The 18,316-nt window shown below is 43.3% G+C and overlaps 1 protein-coding gene across 9 annotated transcripts in view; it reads right to left on the reverse strand.

The window, feature by feature from the left end:
- The window catches only part of Liph (lipase H), a 39,769-nt gene extending 25,424 nt beyond the window's left edge, over window positions 1–14,345 (reverse strand). Inside the window, exons 1-3 of one of the 9 annotated variants that reach the window (XM_063261188.1) lie at window positions 14,018–14,326; window positions 2,169–2,267; window positions 647–1,014 (exon numbers count right to left, since the gene is read on the reverse strand). In XM_063261188.1, coding sequence (XP_063117258.1) covers window positions 647–1,014; window positions 2,169–2,184 — 384 coding nt within the window. In that variant the 5' untranslated portion in view covers window positions 2,185–2,267; window positions 14,018–14,326. Of the gene's footprint in view, window positions 1–646; window positions 1,015–1,440; window positions 1,824–2,168; window positions 2,268–14,017 lie in introns of those variants that run through there. The other 8 variants (XM_063261187.1, XM_063261189.1, XM_063261186.1 and 5 more) reach the window with 8 other exon arrangements.
- Window positions 14,346–18,316: the final 3,971 nt, after the last annotated feature.

Raw genomic sequence — 18,316 nt, forward strand, 5'->3', positions numbered from 1 at the left:
GAGGAAAAAAAAAAAAAAAAAGGCAGGGTGGGGGGATCATGAGGCGTGTCACCAAATAAAATTTAAGGTCTCACTTTATCATCACACAGGACCATGTGTCTCAAGGTGGCTTTGGACAATCATTCAGTTGTTAAGCTTTTGGCCCTCCTTTATCAGAAGGCTTTAGAAATCAAAAAAGCTTGGGGACTATAAATTAAGGAACCCAAACAGAACCTTTCCTACCCATAGACATCTTTTTTTTTTTTGTACTGGGGATTGAACTTACAACCTTGCACCTGCCAGGCAGATGCTTTTGCCACTGAGCTAAACTCCCAGCCACCAAGACACCTTTTTATGAGTTAGAAAATGAAGCAGCTTTTTCAAGACATGACACTATCATCTGTGGGAATGCTGTCATAACAAATCTATAAATCAGTAACATCTGCAGTCGCAGTGCAGCTCCTTTAAATCAGTGTCTTATGCAGTACACAACCTGTCCAACCATACCTACAGGCCTCACATGCAATCCTTCCCCTTCCCTGGGGCTTATTCTGGTTTGCAAAATGTTACAGAATAGTCCCGCCCAGTCACTGAAACTATCTCTAAAACTCCAGATAGTCAGCCCATTTCCATGTGGCCCGACTCCTCTAAGTAAAGTCTCTCTTACCAACAGCTCGTCGATAAATTCCTTCAAGATCATGGCAACTTTTCTGGTCTTACTAGAGGCCTGGTTGTAAATGACAGTCGCAGCTCCTCGATTCCAATCCACCACCACCACATTCATGTCTTCCACAGACAGCAGAGCCTGTACTAAATCCTCCATCCACCTCGGAGCAGAGCCCGTGGGCCTGAAGCCATGGATGACGAAGGTGGTTTTCTTGGTTACACTGAGGTCCCCAAAGGCCGTGGAGTTGACGATTTGGGCGCAGGTCCGGTCTCTCCCTGTGTAGAGCAGCAGTCTCACATCGAGTCCGGTCCCAATCACCGCTTTGGAGAAGCTCAGCTTGGTGAAGGTAGCACATCTTTTATCTCCTTCTGGAAAGCAAATCGAGACAGCCTCACAGCGGTTCATTCCTCAGCAGCCAGCAGCAGGACAGCGCTGCCTTCTGCTCCCCATCTGAGCCTTCTCACCCGGCAAGACCTGGCTCTAGGTGAACAAAGTCACGAAGTGCTCCTAAGAAGCAGCCTCTGCTTTTGCACTGCATTCTTCCAAGTGCTACCCAGCTTCAAGCTCTGACCTGAAAGTCACCGAACGAGGACTTGGCCACTCTCCCAGCCATGCATACTAGGGGAGGCAGCTCACAGCGTGTGCTTATGAGTAAATTCTTCTGCTTCCAAATATTCCCGTGTGCCAACTGTTAGATGCTGCATCTGGAAACTAATCAAGGCTTTAATCTGTATTCTCCCTCCCTCCCTCTTTCTCCTTCTCCTCCTCTCTTTCTTTTCTCTCTTCTCCCATACCTCGCTTCACTGAGCTGGAGCAGCTAGGAAGGAAGTGAGCTGTCACACATATAAAAGAGGCTCCTACAGGACCCTTGTATGGGGCAGCAAGGCCCTAGGCATGGTGTTTCCTTGTGACAGGTCCCCGGAGACAAGCGTGTCCTAGGAGACACCCATCCTGCCTTCCTCTGCCCACATATCTGGATTTGTTGAGGAATATGTGCTGGGCGGCTGGGTGGCTGAGAATTACAGATAAGGCCCCGTTCCCTGTTATCAAGCCTCTGCACCTTCACGCCCAGAAACTGTCCTCCTTAACCAGGAGCCCTGGAGCAGCCTTCATCCCCACGCCTCTCTCTCTGCCTTTAATAACCTTTGTGGATTTATTTACTTGAGATTCACAAAGGCCTGGATTTCAGAAGTAAATGAAATTCAAAACCAAGGAGTGCACGAAGCTGGAGCCGATGGTTGAAAAGCCAAGGAGGCTGGGAAACTCCACACCCTAGAAAAGAGGTGCTTCACTTCAATCCCCCAAGCCACCTATTTCATTGCGCACTACATCCTCCAGCAGGGTACATAAACATATCCCTGCCCTGGCAGCCTCTCTCACTTCCACTTCCGGGAGGCTGTGTGCTCCTCCTGGGCCACGTGGACTGAAACTTGGCTGGCAGCTTGCTGAGCAAGTCCCAGAACAAATAACTGTTTCATTTATCACCTCATGGGACAGGAGTCGTCATAGGGCATGGCCGCACCTCTGGCCTGATCCATCAGTAAGCCGAGCCTTGTTCCTGTGTGCGCAAATGACTAACCAGGTGGACTGGGACATTGTGTCATCTTTCTCTGGTTCCTCTCTGCCAAGACAGAAATGCAGGGCAGATTAAGTCTGAATGAGATCATCTTGGGGAAGCCAGAGATCCCTTTCCCAGAAGGACTGTTGGATGTTCATTTCATGACAAATAAGCAACGTCAGGCCCCTGTGCCGGTTGTAGGTCATGTGTGTGAGTCCTTGGAAAGTCGGGAAAAAAGCTGTGAAGTCTGAGGCCAGAGTTATGTTTTGGCTCAGCTGCCAACTTTGGTATCTATGCATGGTTCAGCCAAGCTCCTGGATTTCCTAAATTGACGGTTACTGGAAGGTAAAGAAGAGTAAAACAAAAGGATTTTCTGTCCTCATCTGAAAGCATGATGGCACTGGGGGCTGAACCCAGAGCCTCCACACTGAGCGGCATTCCCAGCCTTTTTGACATTTTTTTTCTTTTACAACAAGGTCTCCTTGAGACACTAAGTTAGCCAGGCTGGTTTTAAACTTGTGATCCTTTTGCCCCAGCCTCCCAGAGTGCTGAGATAACAGATGTGTGTCATCACACCTGGCTTGATCATGTAACTTTTAATCTCTTAGCAATAGCCTTGGACCCTAGAGAAGAGCTTAGTAAACTGTGGGAGATAACTGCAGGGACTCCCCTTGAATGCAAAACAATTACTACGACTTTGATTATTTGGAGACTTATTTCTTTATACTGATGTGTACAGAGCTGGCTGTGATATTTCCTTCTCTCTTCAGTTGGCTCTAAGCATTACAAATAAAGCCAGCTGAGGTACTGGTATGTAATCTCCAAAGCCGTCAGATAGTCTCCTGTTTCCTGGAATAATGCTCCCTCTAAAAGATATGAGCACAGCGGGTTGTTAGAGCCAACAGCCCTGGGTATGTCAACTGGGTACAGCCGAGATAAAGAGGCTATAACTCCCTAAGGCACAAGAGTTCATATGTCAAAAACCAAAGCACAGCCTCCCAAAACAATTCAGTTGCTATTTTAATTAGATTGTATGAATTGATCCTTCTGCATATCTTTATCTCTGCAGTTTACAGAGGTGCCCTTCTCTCACCTGGCCAGCCAGCTCAAGTTACATAATTCCCGCCATCCTCACTGTCACTCATCCTCCAACCACCCTCCTCTTCACAAGATAATAAATTCTGGGAGGCCTAGGGTCAGGGCCTTTGTCTGCACATCCTCACGGGTGTTAGACTTAGGACCCCTTGGCTGCCCTTAACTTGGAACATGTCTTGGTGTTTTTACTCTCGCCGTGGATTGCGTTGGTGGTGGTAGATTGGAATCTACCACCTGGGATTCCAAAAATGTCTCAATGGGATTGTATAACTTTTAGGTTGTGAGAAAAACTCAAAAGATTATAATACTAGGATAACTGCACACAGTATTTGGGATTACAATAGTAAACACTAAGTGAAAATTAGATTTCCTTTCCCTCTCTCAGTCCAAAATGTTGTAAGAACTTAATGTGTATTTCCCCTCATATGTACTCGGTTCATTCAGTGAAAGTCTACTTTAGCTGGGCAGTGTGGTTCACACCTGTCTGTAATCCCAGCCACTTGCAAGGCTGAGGCAGGAGGATCACAAGCTCCAGGCTCACAAAATTTAGTGAGACCCTGTTTCAAAATAAAAACTAAGAGCTGTGAATGTAGCTCAGTAGCAAAACACTTGCCGTACCATGCACAAGGCCCTGGTTTAAATCCTCAGGGCTACAAAATAATAAAAAGAACCTTGGGATGTAGCTTAGCACTCCCTGGGTTCAAGCCCAGGATCCCGAAATAGCTAAATAAATATTTATGAACTGACGATGTAGCTCAGTAGTAGAAGGTTTGCCTAGCATGTGATCGTGGGACCAATCTCCACTACCACAGAAAAGAATGAAGTAAGTATTTAAATATCGGAGCCCCTGTGTTGATGTATCTTCCACTCAGGCAGTGGTGGCAAACCTGTGCCACGAGTGCCACAGCACGCACACACGGTCCCCCCTGAGTCACCCAGCAGCTGCACATTGGGCAAGGGTTGTTTTTTCTGAACGGATACCTAAGTACTCGGATTTAATTGCAGTGTCAGCGTTTTGCAATACATAAATAGGTTCTGGTTGCAGTTTGGGACTTCATCTCTAAGAGGTCTCTGTTCAATCACCATAGCTCTTCTATTTGCCTATTTTCTGAGAGGAACAATAAGAAACTTAATACAGATATAAGGCCCCTTATATACTCCGAGTACATTTACGCACACACACACATGCACACGCACGCACGCACGCATTTTCCCCACAGTTAAGAGCGATGAGTAATTGCGCATTCTTTGCAGCTTTCATAGTGCAGGTTTAGTTGTGATCCCACAGCCAACACTGAGGGCATCTTTGCAGGAACTCATGGGCAGGTCCTCAGCGGCGTCCACTCATCGTCAGACACTCATGCCTCGGCCCAAGGGCAGCGGACTAACGCACTGCCTCCTTGCTGTGTCAGCTCTCACGCTTCAAAAGAGCGTCCTTTACACAGTGACTTAGTGGCAATCATTTCGTGCCGTGTGCCCTCCTTCCTGTGTTTTTCTTTTGGGTAATTTCACTGTTTAAAATGGCCCTTTACAAGCTGGGAGTGGTGGTGCATGCCTGTTATCCCAGCACTCAGGAGGCTGAGGCAAGAAAATCGCCATGAGTTCAAAGCTAGCCTGGGTTACCTAAGTTGGTTCAGTACCAACATGCATGAATAGTGAGTCCCTGTCTCAAAAAATAAATTAATTAGTTAAATTAAGTAAATAAAGTAAAATGGCACTGCTTACAAAGTGTTGAAGTGCTGTGTTTGCAAGCATAAGAAGGCTGTGAGGTGGCTTCACACAGGGTAGACAAGCTCTGCTCAGTCCTGAGTTCCAGGGCCACTGGTCATAGTCCAGGGCCAATCAATCAAGGGGTCTTTGAGCCAGAACACACAGAAGGTTTTGTGTGTCAGTCAACAGAGGTATTATGAACAAAAAGAAACCTAACCCTGTATCTGTCCAGAATCAGTATTCGGAACTCCTGAACAGAGTGTCCTAAACTCAATGGTTGAGGCCACATTTTTAGAACACAAATGCCACAAATAATAAGAGTGAGTACATGAAAATCATCTTCTGTAGCTGAGTACAGTGACGGCTACTCAGGAGGCTGAGGCAGGAGGATCCTTTAAGCCCAGGAGCTCAAGTCCAGCCTGGGCAATACAGGAAGACCTCATCTCAAAAGAAACAGCATTCTGGAATCCTGTTTCCCCAGCGATGCTGTCTTAGTTCTATAAAGTTAGGAACTCCTCATTGCTCACGGGTCCTTTCTCCGGGTTCTCCCTAGTTGCTGACTCTTGCTGTCTTTCCAAGGAAGGCTTGTGGCTAAGCTCAAGCTCATTCCTGTGCTGGCGTCAACGTCTTAGCCTAAATGGTGCCCTGACTTTGCTCTTCACTGGTACACTTTAAACACGCACAGTGGTCACCTTCACCTCTGGGAATTTGTACCTGTGCATGGTGAATCTCGAGCTGCCTTCCCCCGCTCCCCTCCCCTCCCTTCACCCCTGTTCCTCTCCTTATTTACAAAAGCGTTGTTTCCATTTTTTCCCTTTATTCTCTCTTTCTTCTTCTCCTCCTCTTTCTCTTCCTCCTCCTTCTCCTCCCTCTTCTTGTCTCTGACTTCAAACAATATTCTTTTCCTCAGGAATTATTCTACTTCCTTCTGTTTTTTTGTCTACTTCCTCTTTATACTGAATTTTACTCCACAGAAATTTTACCTTATGGTTTACTTGCTTTTTTTCCAATCATGTGCCTGAAGCATTTTTACCCTTATATGCAATAACTTCTCCCTCCAGGATAATTAGTCTTTTTATCTGTTTTACCCGTTAAATTCACAGGGCCAGTACAGCAGCTGGTTGAGAGTTGACATTAATAAATATTTCCAGAATAAATACATAGCAACCTGCGAATACACTATTCGGCCACTTACAATGATCCATGTAAATTCTACACAGAAAATATAATTTATAAATTACACAGAATACAAGAGGCTGGGGTGTAGTGCAGAGGTAGAGTACGTGCTTAGCATGGTAAATGCCCTGAATTTAGTCCCAGGCACCACAAAACTAAATCAATCAATAAGCCAGGGATGTTGGTGCATGCGTATAATCACAACATTCCGGGAGCCTGAAGCAGGAAGATTGTGCAAACACCCTGGGGAACTTACTGACTTGGGGAGATCACGTCTCAAAGTTAAAAAATAAAAATAAAAGCACTGGGAATTGGTTCAGTGTAGAAAGGCCCTAGACTCTCTCCCCAGTACTACAAAAAATTGGAAAGCAGTATGTGAATAAATAATGAGGTGGCACATCATACACTATGATTCAAATTATGCAAACATATCTGCGGGTGTCAAGATCTGAAAAATACATGAAAATAAAAACCAGTTCTACTTTCCATGTCTTGTGTTCTTTGCTTAAAATTTCCCAACATAGCCGGTGTGGTTGCTCACACCTGTAATCCCAGCACTCAGGAGGCTGAGGCAGGAGGATCGTTGTGAGTTCCAGATCAGCCTGGGCTACAAGGTGAGCTCAAGGCCAGCCTGGACTGCATGCATAGAGAGACCCCGTCTCAAAAAGACAAAAAAAAAAAAAAAAAAAAAAAATCCTAACAGAACTAAACATTTTTAAAAGAAAACATTGCATTTACCTTACCTTGGACCATGTTATATATTAACTTAAACTCTCAGAGGGAAGATACTGTGGAGGTTTTAGGTTTCTGGGTTTTGGGGAGTTTTTTTGTTTGTGTTTTAGTTCAATATTGTGTCCCTAGCACCTAGCACTGACACTTGTTCTTTTATTGGGCCCCAGATTCTCAGGCAATTTGAAGAGCATATAAGCCCTAGATATTCATGAAGAACAAATTTGCTTAATGGTGTCACCCACAGGGAGTCAAATTGTAACTTACGTTGGTTCTTTGCTTCTTTCTTTGTCTCTTCCTTCCTTCCTTCCTTCCTTCTTGTAATCCAGATTATCCTTCAACTTTCTACATAGCCCAGGCTTTCTTCAAACTCTGTCCTCCTAACTCAGCCTCCCAAGTGCCAGCATTGCAGGTGTCCTGGCATTTCTAATGTGATCAACTACTCGTATAACTCCTAAAAGCAAACCTCTCAGGGATGTTTTATGGCGAAGTCAAAGTTGTTTAGAGATAGACTCAAAGAATACATCCACAGAACCACAGAACGTGTTAAACTGGTTTAAAAGCTTAAATTCTTCTCCTAGAGTTTACTGAAAACAGGAGAAATTTCCACTGTCCTTTTGGACTACTCCGAAGTGCCACTTCCTGTTAACAAATGGAAAATTACGGTCGGATTGGTGATGTCTGCCACACCCTTTGATGAGGAATCCAGATTCTATTTAGAGCAGCGGGATAGTCATTCATTGCCTTCTCTCCTTTGGGCGTGCCAGGTGTGGGCAGGGTCTCACTACGGAGCCCAGGCTGGCCAAGAGCCTCTGCCTCCGCCTCCAAGTGCTGGGGCCCAGCCGTGTGCCACCAAACCCAGCTTTTTCCTTCTTAAAACAAAACAGAGCAGGAGCCATTTATCCCTCGGTGATACAGCACTTGCCTGGCATGTACAAAACCTTGGGTTCAATTCCTAGTACTAGGGAAGAAGACTTAGCAACTTTGATAATGATGATAAATAGGAATGATAGTACTTACTCCACAGAGCTACTAAGTGAAATGTCAGTAAGTCACTTAACACGCAGTTTGAGATATAACAGGTGCTCAATGTCCTAACTAAGGGCACCTAAAGGTGTATGGGCCAGTTCACAGGTGACAGTGATTCTCTCTGATCAGGGCACTAGACAAGGAATCCGAGACTTAGGTTTGGTCCTGGTTGTTATGAAGATTAAGAAATCTGGTCTGCCAGGCGTGGTGGTACATGCCTATGATCCCAGCACTCAGGAGGCTGAAGCAGGAGGATCACTATGAGTTGGAGGCCAACCTAGGCCACATAGTGAGTTCAAGACCAGCCTGAATGACAGAGTGAGTGCCTGGCTCAAAAAAACTTAATAAAAAAGAGAAAAAAAAAAGACCCACAATTTTGTCTCATACTAAAATGAAAGTGATTCTTCACAGCCTAGAGACTTTGCTAATCTCTACCATTTCCTTTGGGCACAAAATTCTATGACCTTGGTTAGAGATGGTGGCATAGGCCTGTAATCCCAGCACTTGGGAGGCTGAGGCAGGAGGATTGCTACAAGTTCAAGGCCAGCCTGAGCTGAACTACATGGGGAGACACTGTCTGAAAAAAAAAATTCTACCAAGTGTTTGGGATATTTACAGCTCAATGGTAGAGCACATAATTAGCGTGCACCATAAACATCAAATTGAATTTCCACACCAAAAACACCACCAATTTTTTTTTAATGGTTCCTAGGTGGCTCATGCCTACCAAAAACAACAAATCTCCAGGGCAACCAAAAATAACTCATATCTTTAAAAAATTAAGTATAGCAAAACATGCAACTTCTTTTAGTTTTAACTGAAAGACTTGAAAATAACCAGACTTTAGTAATTAAAATGCCAGACAGATAACTGTTTTGCCAACTTTACATCAAGTACCTCTGTTTTTACTGCTAATGAAACATCTTTCAGTTATCAAACCCAGTTCCACATGTTACAAGAATAAATCTCAAACCCAGCATCAAAAAGACACAAGAAAGAAGAATATCAAAAACATTATAAGTAAAAGAAGACCACATTTTATATTACTTCATCCTTATTGAAAAGATAGGTTAGTAGTTTCTAAGTGCTGGGGGGGGGGGCAAAAATGAAATATGATAGCCAAAGACTTTTGAGTTCCTCTCTGTGGCTATGAAAACAATGTTTTCATTGTTGGGATTGAATGCAGGATCTCATACACACACGCATCAAGACTCTACTACTGAGCTGTACAAACCGCACACCCTAAGCTGGTGAATTATGGTGTGTGATATATAGTTCAATAAAACTATTAAAAAATAGTTCTTAGATTTGTGGACTGTGGGGGGAAAGAACAAGAAGCCACCAAGAAGCAAGCCCTCCCTGCAAATGTGTGCCGAGTGCAGGCTGCTGGGGGAGAGCCTGATGCCAACCTCTTCTGGCATGTGGGCTGGGAAACGAAAGAGTCAACCCCACCCCCACAAGTGACCCGCTGACCTGGAGAAACACAGGCTGTGATGATAGCGACTGGGGTAAAATACAATTTAATGCTTGTAGTTTGAGTGTTTCATTGACTTTGCAGGTCTAAGACCAGTAGTCTGATCATCTATTCAGAGGATAACAGTATACTTTGTAGCATCTATGGGGGATCTCCTGCTGAAGGTGGTGGCCATTGTTAGCTCCCTATTATCTTGTTTTGAAGTCCTGTATCATTTTGATTCTTGGGTTGGGTTTTACTGTTTTGTTTTATTTAATTTATTATATCCAATGGCATGGGCAGCTATTTCAAAGATATATTATGGCAGCCATTTTGGATTCACTAATGTCTTGTTTTGAAATCCTGTATTGAATTCATTGTTTTGCTTTTATTGGTTCTAGTCTGTTCTGTTTTGTTTTATTTTTACTATTTCTGAAGGTATGGGCAGCTATTTGGAAGACAACAAGAGGCATTACAGGGCCAGGGATTTAGCTCAGCAGCACAAGTACCTGCCTGGCAAGTGTGAGGTTGCCAGCCTGATCCCTGGTACCAAAAAAAAAGGAGACATTATGGTAACCATTGTTGATTTCTTATTGTTTTGAAGGCCTGTGTCACTTACACTGGTTTACTGATTTGTTTTGATTGGCTTTATTCTGTTTTATTTTGCTTGGTTTTATTCTCTTTAAAATAAATTTTTTTTAACGTTTCCTAGGTGGCTCATGCCTACAATCCCAGCTACTCAGCAGGCTGATAGGATCCAGACCTCTTTTGAAAATAAAGGACGTAAAGCTGGGTATGGTGGCATACACCTGTAACCTCAGTACTGGGGAGGCTGAGACAGGAGAATCAGCTGTGAGCTCAAGGATAGGCTGGACCATATAGTGAATTCAAGGCCAGCAGAACTACACAGTAGGTCCCTGTCTCAAAAAAAGCAAAAAAGTCGTAAACCTGCTTGGTTGTGCACCCTGTAGCTCCATCTGTTAGGGAGGCTGAGGCAGGAGGATCCAAGTCTGAAGCCAGCCTGGGCAAGTTAGGGAGACCTTGTCTCAAGAAATAAAGAGCTGAAGCTGTATAGTTCAGGAGTACTGTGATCCTGGCTTTCTGTCCCCAGTACTGGGGGTGAGTCTCCTGGTTCACATCTAAAAACGTATTAGCACTGCCAATGTGAGTGCGGGCAAAGTGGAAGTTCTGAGAAGCTCAGAGTCAGTACTCAGAGGTGGGTCATCGTACCTCTGGGTGCAGCTGATGGGCTGACCGTGAGAAATGGAGGCGTCAGTTTACTCAGCCCGGTGGGGAGTTTCCCTTGTCTGCCAAGCCCAAGCAGCTGATATGAAACCCACCTAACTAGACTCTGGCCTCTGGCGTCCAATCAAGAAGTCAAACAGGCGTGGCTTTGCCTCTGCCCTTTTTTATCTTTGCTTACAGGGGCTCCAAAGTGGACTCAAGCTATTTTTTCCCCAAACACAACACAGATGTTCGCCAGTGACTTCTTCAAGAGAAGCGGCCTGGGTCAGGTTTAAAGACTCCTTGATGCTGCCTGAAAATGTTTGCTAAGATTTCAATCAAGATCAAGAGAGACACTTTTAGATATCTGCATGCTCTGGGCTGGCTATTAGTAGCACAGATAAAAACTAGAATGTTTCCAGTAATCAAAATCGATGCAATAAACATCTAAAGAAATGTTATCTTTTCAGGCCAAAAACTTCTCCTTGGAGGTATTAGCAAATGAATTGAACACCTACTTATTTACTGTGAATTATTTACTGTGTAAATTTAAATTTACTTAAATTTATTTGGGCTAGTACTTGGGGATTGAACCTTAGGGCCTTTTGCATGCTAGGCCAATGCTCCATCACTAAGCTACACGCCCAGACCCAAAATCCTATTAAAATGTTTACATCTGAAAAGCAACTCAATTTAGATTTTTTTTTCTTTTGGGGGAAACAGAGGGCCACAGTAATTTGCTGTAAGAGTTGAGCCACACGTCCAGCCAGGCACACATCCATAGCACGCTCACATCTCTTACTCACCTTTGCCTCTAAGACAGAGATTAAATCAGACACATGTGCAAATACTTATAAATCATTTGTGGGAGTTTTGGCAATCTAAGGAAATAATTGTCTCTGTTTGGAGCATGACCAGAGTCTCTCTCATTCACAGTTTCAGTGACCCATGGTCCAAAAACACAGTAAGACATTTTGAGAAGCCACAGGCTTCTGACTTGTGTTGCAGGATATTGTCATAACTGTTCTATTTTACAATCCTGGTTAATCTCTTACTGTGCCTAACTTATAAATTAAACTTCACCGTAGATGCATGTGCACAGGAAAACGGATAGGATACAAGTATATTCATCAGATTAGGGTCTGTCTCAGGCTTCAGTCATTCATGCAAAAAAAATCATTGAAAAAAACAGTTTATCAGAAGATGCTAAGTAAAGGCAGATCAAAGAAAATTAGGCCACCCTTATTCTCCTTGTGTAACTAGAGATATATAATAGGATATTCAAAGAAAGTACCCACAAACCTTCACCAGGTTTGTGTGTTAGGGTTTGCCTCCTCCCCTTAAGATATCCATAAAGTTACAGTCAATTTTTAAATTTTAAAATGAAAATAAATACACACTTTAGACAGGTATAATGGTTCATAGTGGTTCATGCCTCTAACTCTGCTATGCAAAAGACTGCGGCAGGAGGATCACAAGTTTGAGGTCAGTTCTCTCTCTGTCTCTCTTTCTCTGTCTCTGTCTCTGTCTCTGTCTCTCTCTATCTATCTATATATAAAACTCTTTTCTTTCGAGTGTTGCTTTTTCTATTAAAAATACCATTAGTATAATTTAATTTATCAAAAAAATTTTAACTCATCAAAAACTTCAAAATCATGTATTAAGTAAAGCTCAGAGATTTGAAATCCTAGTATAATTAAATTTTGCTTTTTTCACTGAGCTACATCCCCAACCCAAGGACTACTTTTTAAAAGTTAAATTGATATTTTGTGCTTTATCCATTCCTGCATGTGAGACACTTTTGTTGAATGTAGTTTCACGTTATTATGAGTAACATAGTAGATTTATCTCTGTATGATTTATCTCTGTATCTGTGTGTGTGTGTGCGCGTGCTTGCGTGCATGTGTGCGTGTGTGTGTGTGTGTGTGTGTGTGTGTGTGTGTGTGTGTGTGCAGTGCTGGGGGTCTGACCCAGGGCCCTCCACATCCCAGGACAGGGTTCTACCCATCTTGCCCCTTCCTCCCCCTACCTTATTTTTTCTTTTAAAAAAATTTATTTACAGTAAATTCTCAGCAATGCTTTTACTAGTTCAAAGGTCATGAACGTTTTTTATGGGTCTTAATATGTAACATATTTCTTCCTTGCCCTTCAAAGATTACACCAGTCTTGCTGGGTGCGGTGGCACAGGCCTGTAATCCCAGCTGCTCAGGAGGCTGAGGCAGTGGAATTTCAAGTTCCAGGCCAGCCTGAGCAACTTAGGGAGACTCTGTCTCAAAATAAAATTTTAAAAAACAGCAGGGTTGTAGCTCAGCTCTTGGCTAGCATGCATAAGGCCTTGGGTTCAACTCTCAGTACTGCAAAAAATCATGCCAATCTTCATTATCACGAGCTATGGGAAAAAGAATCAGACCTCTCAAGAGGCTTAGAAATCTCATGAGTTTTTCTTTTTTTTCTCAAGCATTTCACTTTCTTTTTGTTGCCTTAACATGTCTATTAGAGGGGCTGGGGATTTAGCTCAGCGGCATAAGCACCTGCCTTGCAAGCAGGCGGTCGTGAGTTCGATCCCCAGTACTGATAAAAATGAAAAAGACCAAAAAATAAATAAATAAATAAACATGTCTATTAGTGTTTTAATTTTGATTTCTTCATTATGGTTGATAATTTCTAAATTATCAATATGCCAATCACTAGTGTAAGGAGTTGATGTATTTAAAATTACAGGTTTTTACAAGAACAACTTAAATATATACCTCAGTGCATGAAAATATAAAACCTACCCTCTTTATTTATTTGTTTAAAAATACATTTTTAAATTTCCAGAGAAGGACTGGGGAGTATAGTTCAGAGACAGAGTGTTTGCCTCGCATGTTTAAGGCACTGGATTTGATTCCAAGCTCTGCAAAAAACAAAACAAAACCTTAAAAAAATTCTATCCAGGCATGGTGATGCTGTAACCCCTGCACTTGGGAGGCTGAGGCAAGAGGATCAATGCAAGTTCGAGGCCAGGCTGGGCTACGCAGTCAGAGTTCTGTCTCAAGAAACCCAAAATAAAATTCAATTCAATTAAAAACTTTAATAATATAAATTTAAATGATTCAGATAATAAGTGATATCAATTCATAGAAGCAAAAAGGCACAGAAAATTTAACTATGAAGGAAAGTAGCACTACCTTAGATTGATCAGTACATTTAACCTTTGTACACAAGAAAAAGTTAATTCAGAGATATTATTCCAGAGGGAAAAAAGAATTTCAGAATAGAAAGTCCATTTAACCATCTCATCCTTCCTTAACAATGACTATTAAAAATCCCCCAAGGAACTCGGAGGGTAAATACCACAATGATAATATTACTAACTTCTTTAAGTATTGAAGCAAACCATTCAGTGAAGACCTACCTGATCTCGCCAGGCACATCAAACCGATGAATATGTACAACTTCAGCATGTGGCAGCTGAGGGGTCCTGTGTCACCGTCCCAGGACTGCTGATTTCCTTGGCAGAAGCTGCAGAGAGCGCCTAGACGGCAGGCTGTGTTCACAGAGCTCTGATAACTAACCAGGAGGTGCCTGAGAGAGGCAGCAGCTCCACACCCAGTCAGGATCTCGACTCCACCTCTTCTCAAGGAAAGGTCAGTACTTTCTTCTTTACACAGTTTAATGCATAGCATAATATTATAATTTGCATCTGCAGAATGACGAGTTCAAAATAGTTTCATTCTCTGTGGGCGGTTTACTAGCTGTGTGGCTTGGTGTGTTGAAATCCAGTGTGATGGGAGAGATTTCCCCGCCTCATTCTTATGAATGAAAAGGCAAAGGCAGTTAGTATTCTTCTGCCTGTGTATACAAACCCACTTTTTAAAATATGTTCATTCATACACTCATTTCTCACAGGCAGTCTTTCGATTTTTACTAAGACCATTTCATTAGGTCCAATTGCCTATCTGCTTTGCAAAATATGTCTGTGCTTCAGATTAAAAGAAACTTTTGCTTCTAGATTATAATCTTTATTTTTATTTCTCTCTAGCCAGAGGTTCTATCTGCCTAATAGTTCTTTTCATTTTTTAATGAAAATGTAAATGAGTAAGCTTAAATACCGACCTGTATCAGAATCTAACCCACTGCAGTATTAGATGAACTAAACTTATGCTTCATAGCAAAAGAAAGAAAGGAGACATAACTATACAACAAATTAATTCCCTTTCTGGTGAAAGTGCTTGCAGCATTCAGGCTCCTGTCTATTTTAGGAGCTTAAATGATCAGGACACTTCAGGAATATGTTCTTATCCAAAGCGTTAGGTGAGAGCCATCAGTCAGTCGGCTCTGCCTCTCGGAAGCACACATTTGTGAAAGGGTAGAGAGCACTTTTTATGTGTTTGTCAGTTTCTCTGTCTGTGTCTCAGTTAAATAGCTAGAGAGTCCTTATCGAGAATACAGTACCTTCCAGTAATTTACCCAAAAAGCCAGTTATCACAATCTCCTGTTGCCTTGGGCCTGGGAACTGGGCAAGGGGAGAGGTAGGAAGAGGCCATCTATCTTCTTTTTTGCCTTTTTTTCATTTTTTATTTTGAGACAAAGTTAAATCATTATATTGCGCAGGCTGGACTCAAACTGGCATCCTCCTGCCTCCACTTCCCAGACCTGAGGGGCTTTTAAAAGTTCTGTGTGTAAACTTGGCCTGTAATCCCAGCACTCAGGAGGCTGAGGCAGGGGGATCACTGACAGTTTGAGGCCAGCCTGACGTAGATAGTGAGACCTTGTCTCAAACAAAACAAAACAAAAACATTCTGGTATAGATTTCTGTGTCATACTTCAGATCTAATGACATGGAGATGAGGAGTTCTGTCTTCCACTAGTTGTGTAACCTTAAGCAAAATATTTAAATTCTTGACAGCTGGGCCAGGGATTTAGCTCAGTGGTGTAAGGGCTTGCCTGGCAAGTGCAAGGTCATAAATTCAATCCCTGGTACCCAAAGACAAAAACAAAATTCTTGACAGCTTTCTCTGCTATAGAGTGAAGACAGTAACCTCATGTATCCACAGGTATGCTAAAAGGGTGAAAAGAGATAGCACAGCTGAAGTCACCAGCAGGGTGCCTATGACCAAGGTAAGCCCTGTGCCCACTCAGTAGCTACTGTGGGTGCTCGCAGGTCACAGGCCTGGGCCTGCCCTCCCCTCAGAGCAATTAGAGTTCCGGTGAGGTTTCAGGAGTGGGGCCTCTGGGTGGTGGGGTCTCAGTGCTCTGGTTGAGAGACTTTAGTGGGCTTTAAATCTACCTTTTTTTCCTTTTTTCTGCCTCTTGCCCGATAAATTAGAGAACCATAAACAGGAAAATCAACTAGCTGACTTACTTTTTTCAGCTTGTCAGTTTGCAAATGACTGCCCTTTGGAACAAAATGGTGAATTGTTTTGCTGTCTCTCTTGGTAACCTGTTAAGGAATGTGTTACTCCCTGCTGGATCAGTGTACTTGCCTGATAAATATTTGTTGTGTTCCTATGCCCAGTGCTTATCAGTCAGAGTCAATATACATTGGGGATCAAGAATCCTTACTATTGGCCAGTCCCTGCCACATTGGCTGTAGGGTGTAGACATTGTCCTACCTGCTTACCATGTGCTTCTTGCTGTGTTCCATCAGCACAAGAATCAGATTTTTAGGTTGGCTATAGACTATAAGAAAACAGGCCAAGCTCTGTGGCACACATTAATCCCAACATCCAAGAGGCTGAGGCAGGAGGATTCTGGGTTTGAAGGAAGCCTGGGATACATATTGAGTTCAAAGCCAGCCTGGACTCTGTAGAAAGATCCTATTGTAAAAAAACATTCCCAAGAGTGGAGGGAAAGGAAAGGAGAATGCTTCTGACTACAAAGAGATAATATAACAATATTTTCATTTGTTTTTCCTTTTTGATGTTGGAGGTGGAACCCAGGGGTCCCCCAGGTGGAGTAAGTGTTCTACTACCCAGCTGTACCCCAGATCAGCTGGCTTTTCATGCTTCGTTGTGGTAGGGGCTGGAGGCACCAACACACTTGATTGGGTGGCCCAGAACTCCAGGCTCATGGGCACACTTGGTGCTGTGGATTCTACCCGGTTAGTCTTCCGGTTAGAGCCACACTATTGGCTGTGTAACACGCTACATTTGGGGAACTGGGTGAGGGTACACAGGAGCTGGGTGGACCCAACTTCTCAGGAGCCAATTATTACCCCCCAATCAAAGATGCAGCGTTTTTCTACCCAATCCAGGCTGGCCTCGAATTCTCGTTTCCCCTGCCTCAGCCTCTGGAGTGCTGGAACTAGAGGCATGCACCACCCCATCTGGCTTTCAAAAATGTTTCTAAAATCCCCCAAAGGACCAGGGATATAGCTCAGTGGCACAGCGCCTGCCAGGCAAACACAAGGTTGTAAATTTGATATCTGGTACAAACAATAATAATAGAATCTCCCAAATTAGATCAACTCTTCCCATCCCTATGGAGAACATTCATTTAAAGGTACTTTAAGGAAAACCATTTCTTCCTCACCCATCAGCGACTTTCCCAGTCCTATGACAGATAAATGACTCTGGTTGATGTCACAGTTGTCTCATCTCCATCGCCCTTAGAAATCTGCAGTACTATGTTCTGTTTTCTTTCTCTGTAACCTAGAAATCACTTGCCACAGAGGAGGGTGGCAAACTTCCAAACGAGGGGACAGGAAAAACAGGTACGAAGTGGAACTCACTGCTCCCACAGCCAGGAAGGTGGCTCTGTCCCCACCCCCGCCAGCGAGGGCTGCACACTGTAACCCTTTGTCATCTGTCCGCAGGAGTGACACTGCCAGCTCGCACCTGTCATTCACGTTTGAAAAGTCTATTTCTTCCATTCGTATCTTACAAGTAGATCTGGGTGACTCCCCCAACCATACAGTTGTGTCACTTCCCCATTCTTCCATGCGGCAAACATTTCTTGAGCTCCCATTAAAAGAAATAAGAACTGGGAATGGTTTTATCAGCCTGTAATCCGAGCTACCAGGAAGGCTGAGGCCAGAGGATCAAAAGTTCAAGCCCAGCCTGGGTCATTTAGCACCTCAGTCAGACCTCATTTCAAAATTAAAAAATAACAAAGGAGCTGAGGATATCATTCAGTACAAAGGTTCTGGTTCCTTCACTCGTCCCAGAAAAATAAAAATAAAAAGGGCTGGGGTTGTAGTTTAGTAGTAAGATGCTTTCCTGACATGCATGAATTCAACTCCAAGAGTTACCAAAAAAAAAAAAAAAGTAAAAAGAAAAAGAAAGAAAACAGAGTACATTTCCTTCCCTCATGAGACAGTCATTATTATCAGCCATTAGTGACAACAATATTATGAAATGTGGATATAAATCCTATAACACAGAATAGGACCTGTTGCCGTTGGTTCTCCTGGAGGAGCTCATCGAGCTTTTCATATGAACTTGGCTGTTCTCATTATCAGAGGAGCTCGGGACCTCATTGTCACTGAGAGTGGCTATTGTAACTTTAGGGGAGCCCTGGCCCTTATTTTGAGCATCACTTCCTAGCTCCAGTGCAGAACCCTGCTGGCACAGGTTCTTCATCCTGCTGGCACAGACTTTCTAGCTTCCACCGCTGACAGCATAAATCCATGAAATGGATTTGCATGAGACATTGTCATGAGCTCTAGGTCTTCAGCTGGCCTCAGGCAAGACATTGCCAGGGGATCCAGGCC

Source organism: Cavia porcellus, unplaced genomic scaffold, assembly GCF_034190915.1.
Source record: "Cavia porcellus strain 051 isolate PalLab524CR breed Dunkin Hartley unplaced genomic scaffold, mCavPor4.1 scaffold_14, whole genome shotgun sequence".
Classification (NCBI taxonomy): Eukaryota; Metazoa; Chordata; class Mammalia; order Rodentia; family Caviidae; genus Cavia; species Cavia porcellus.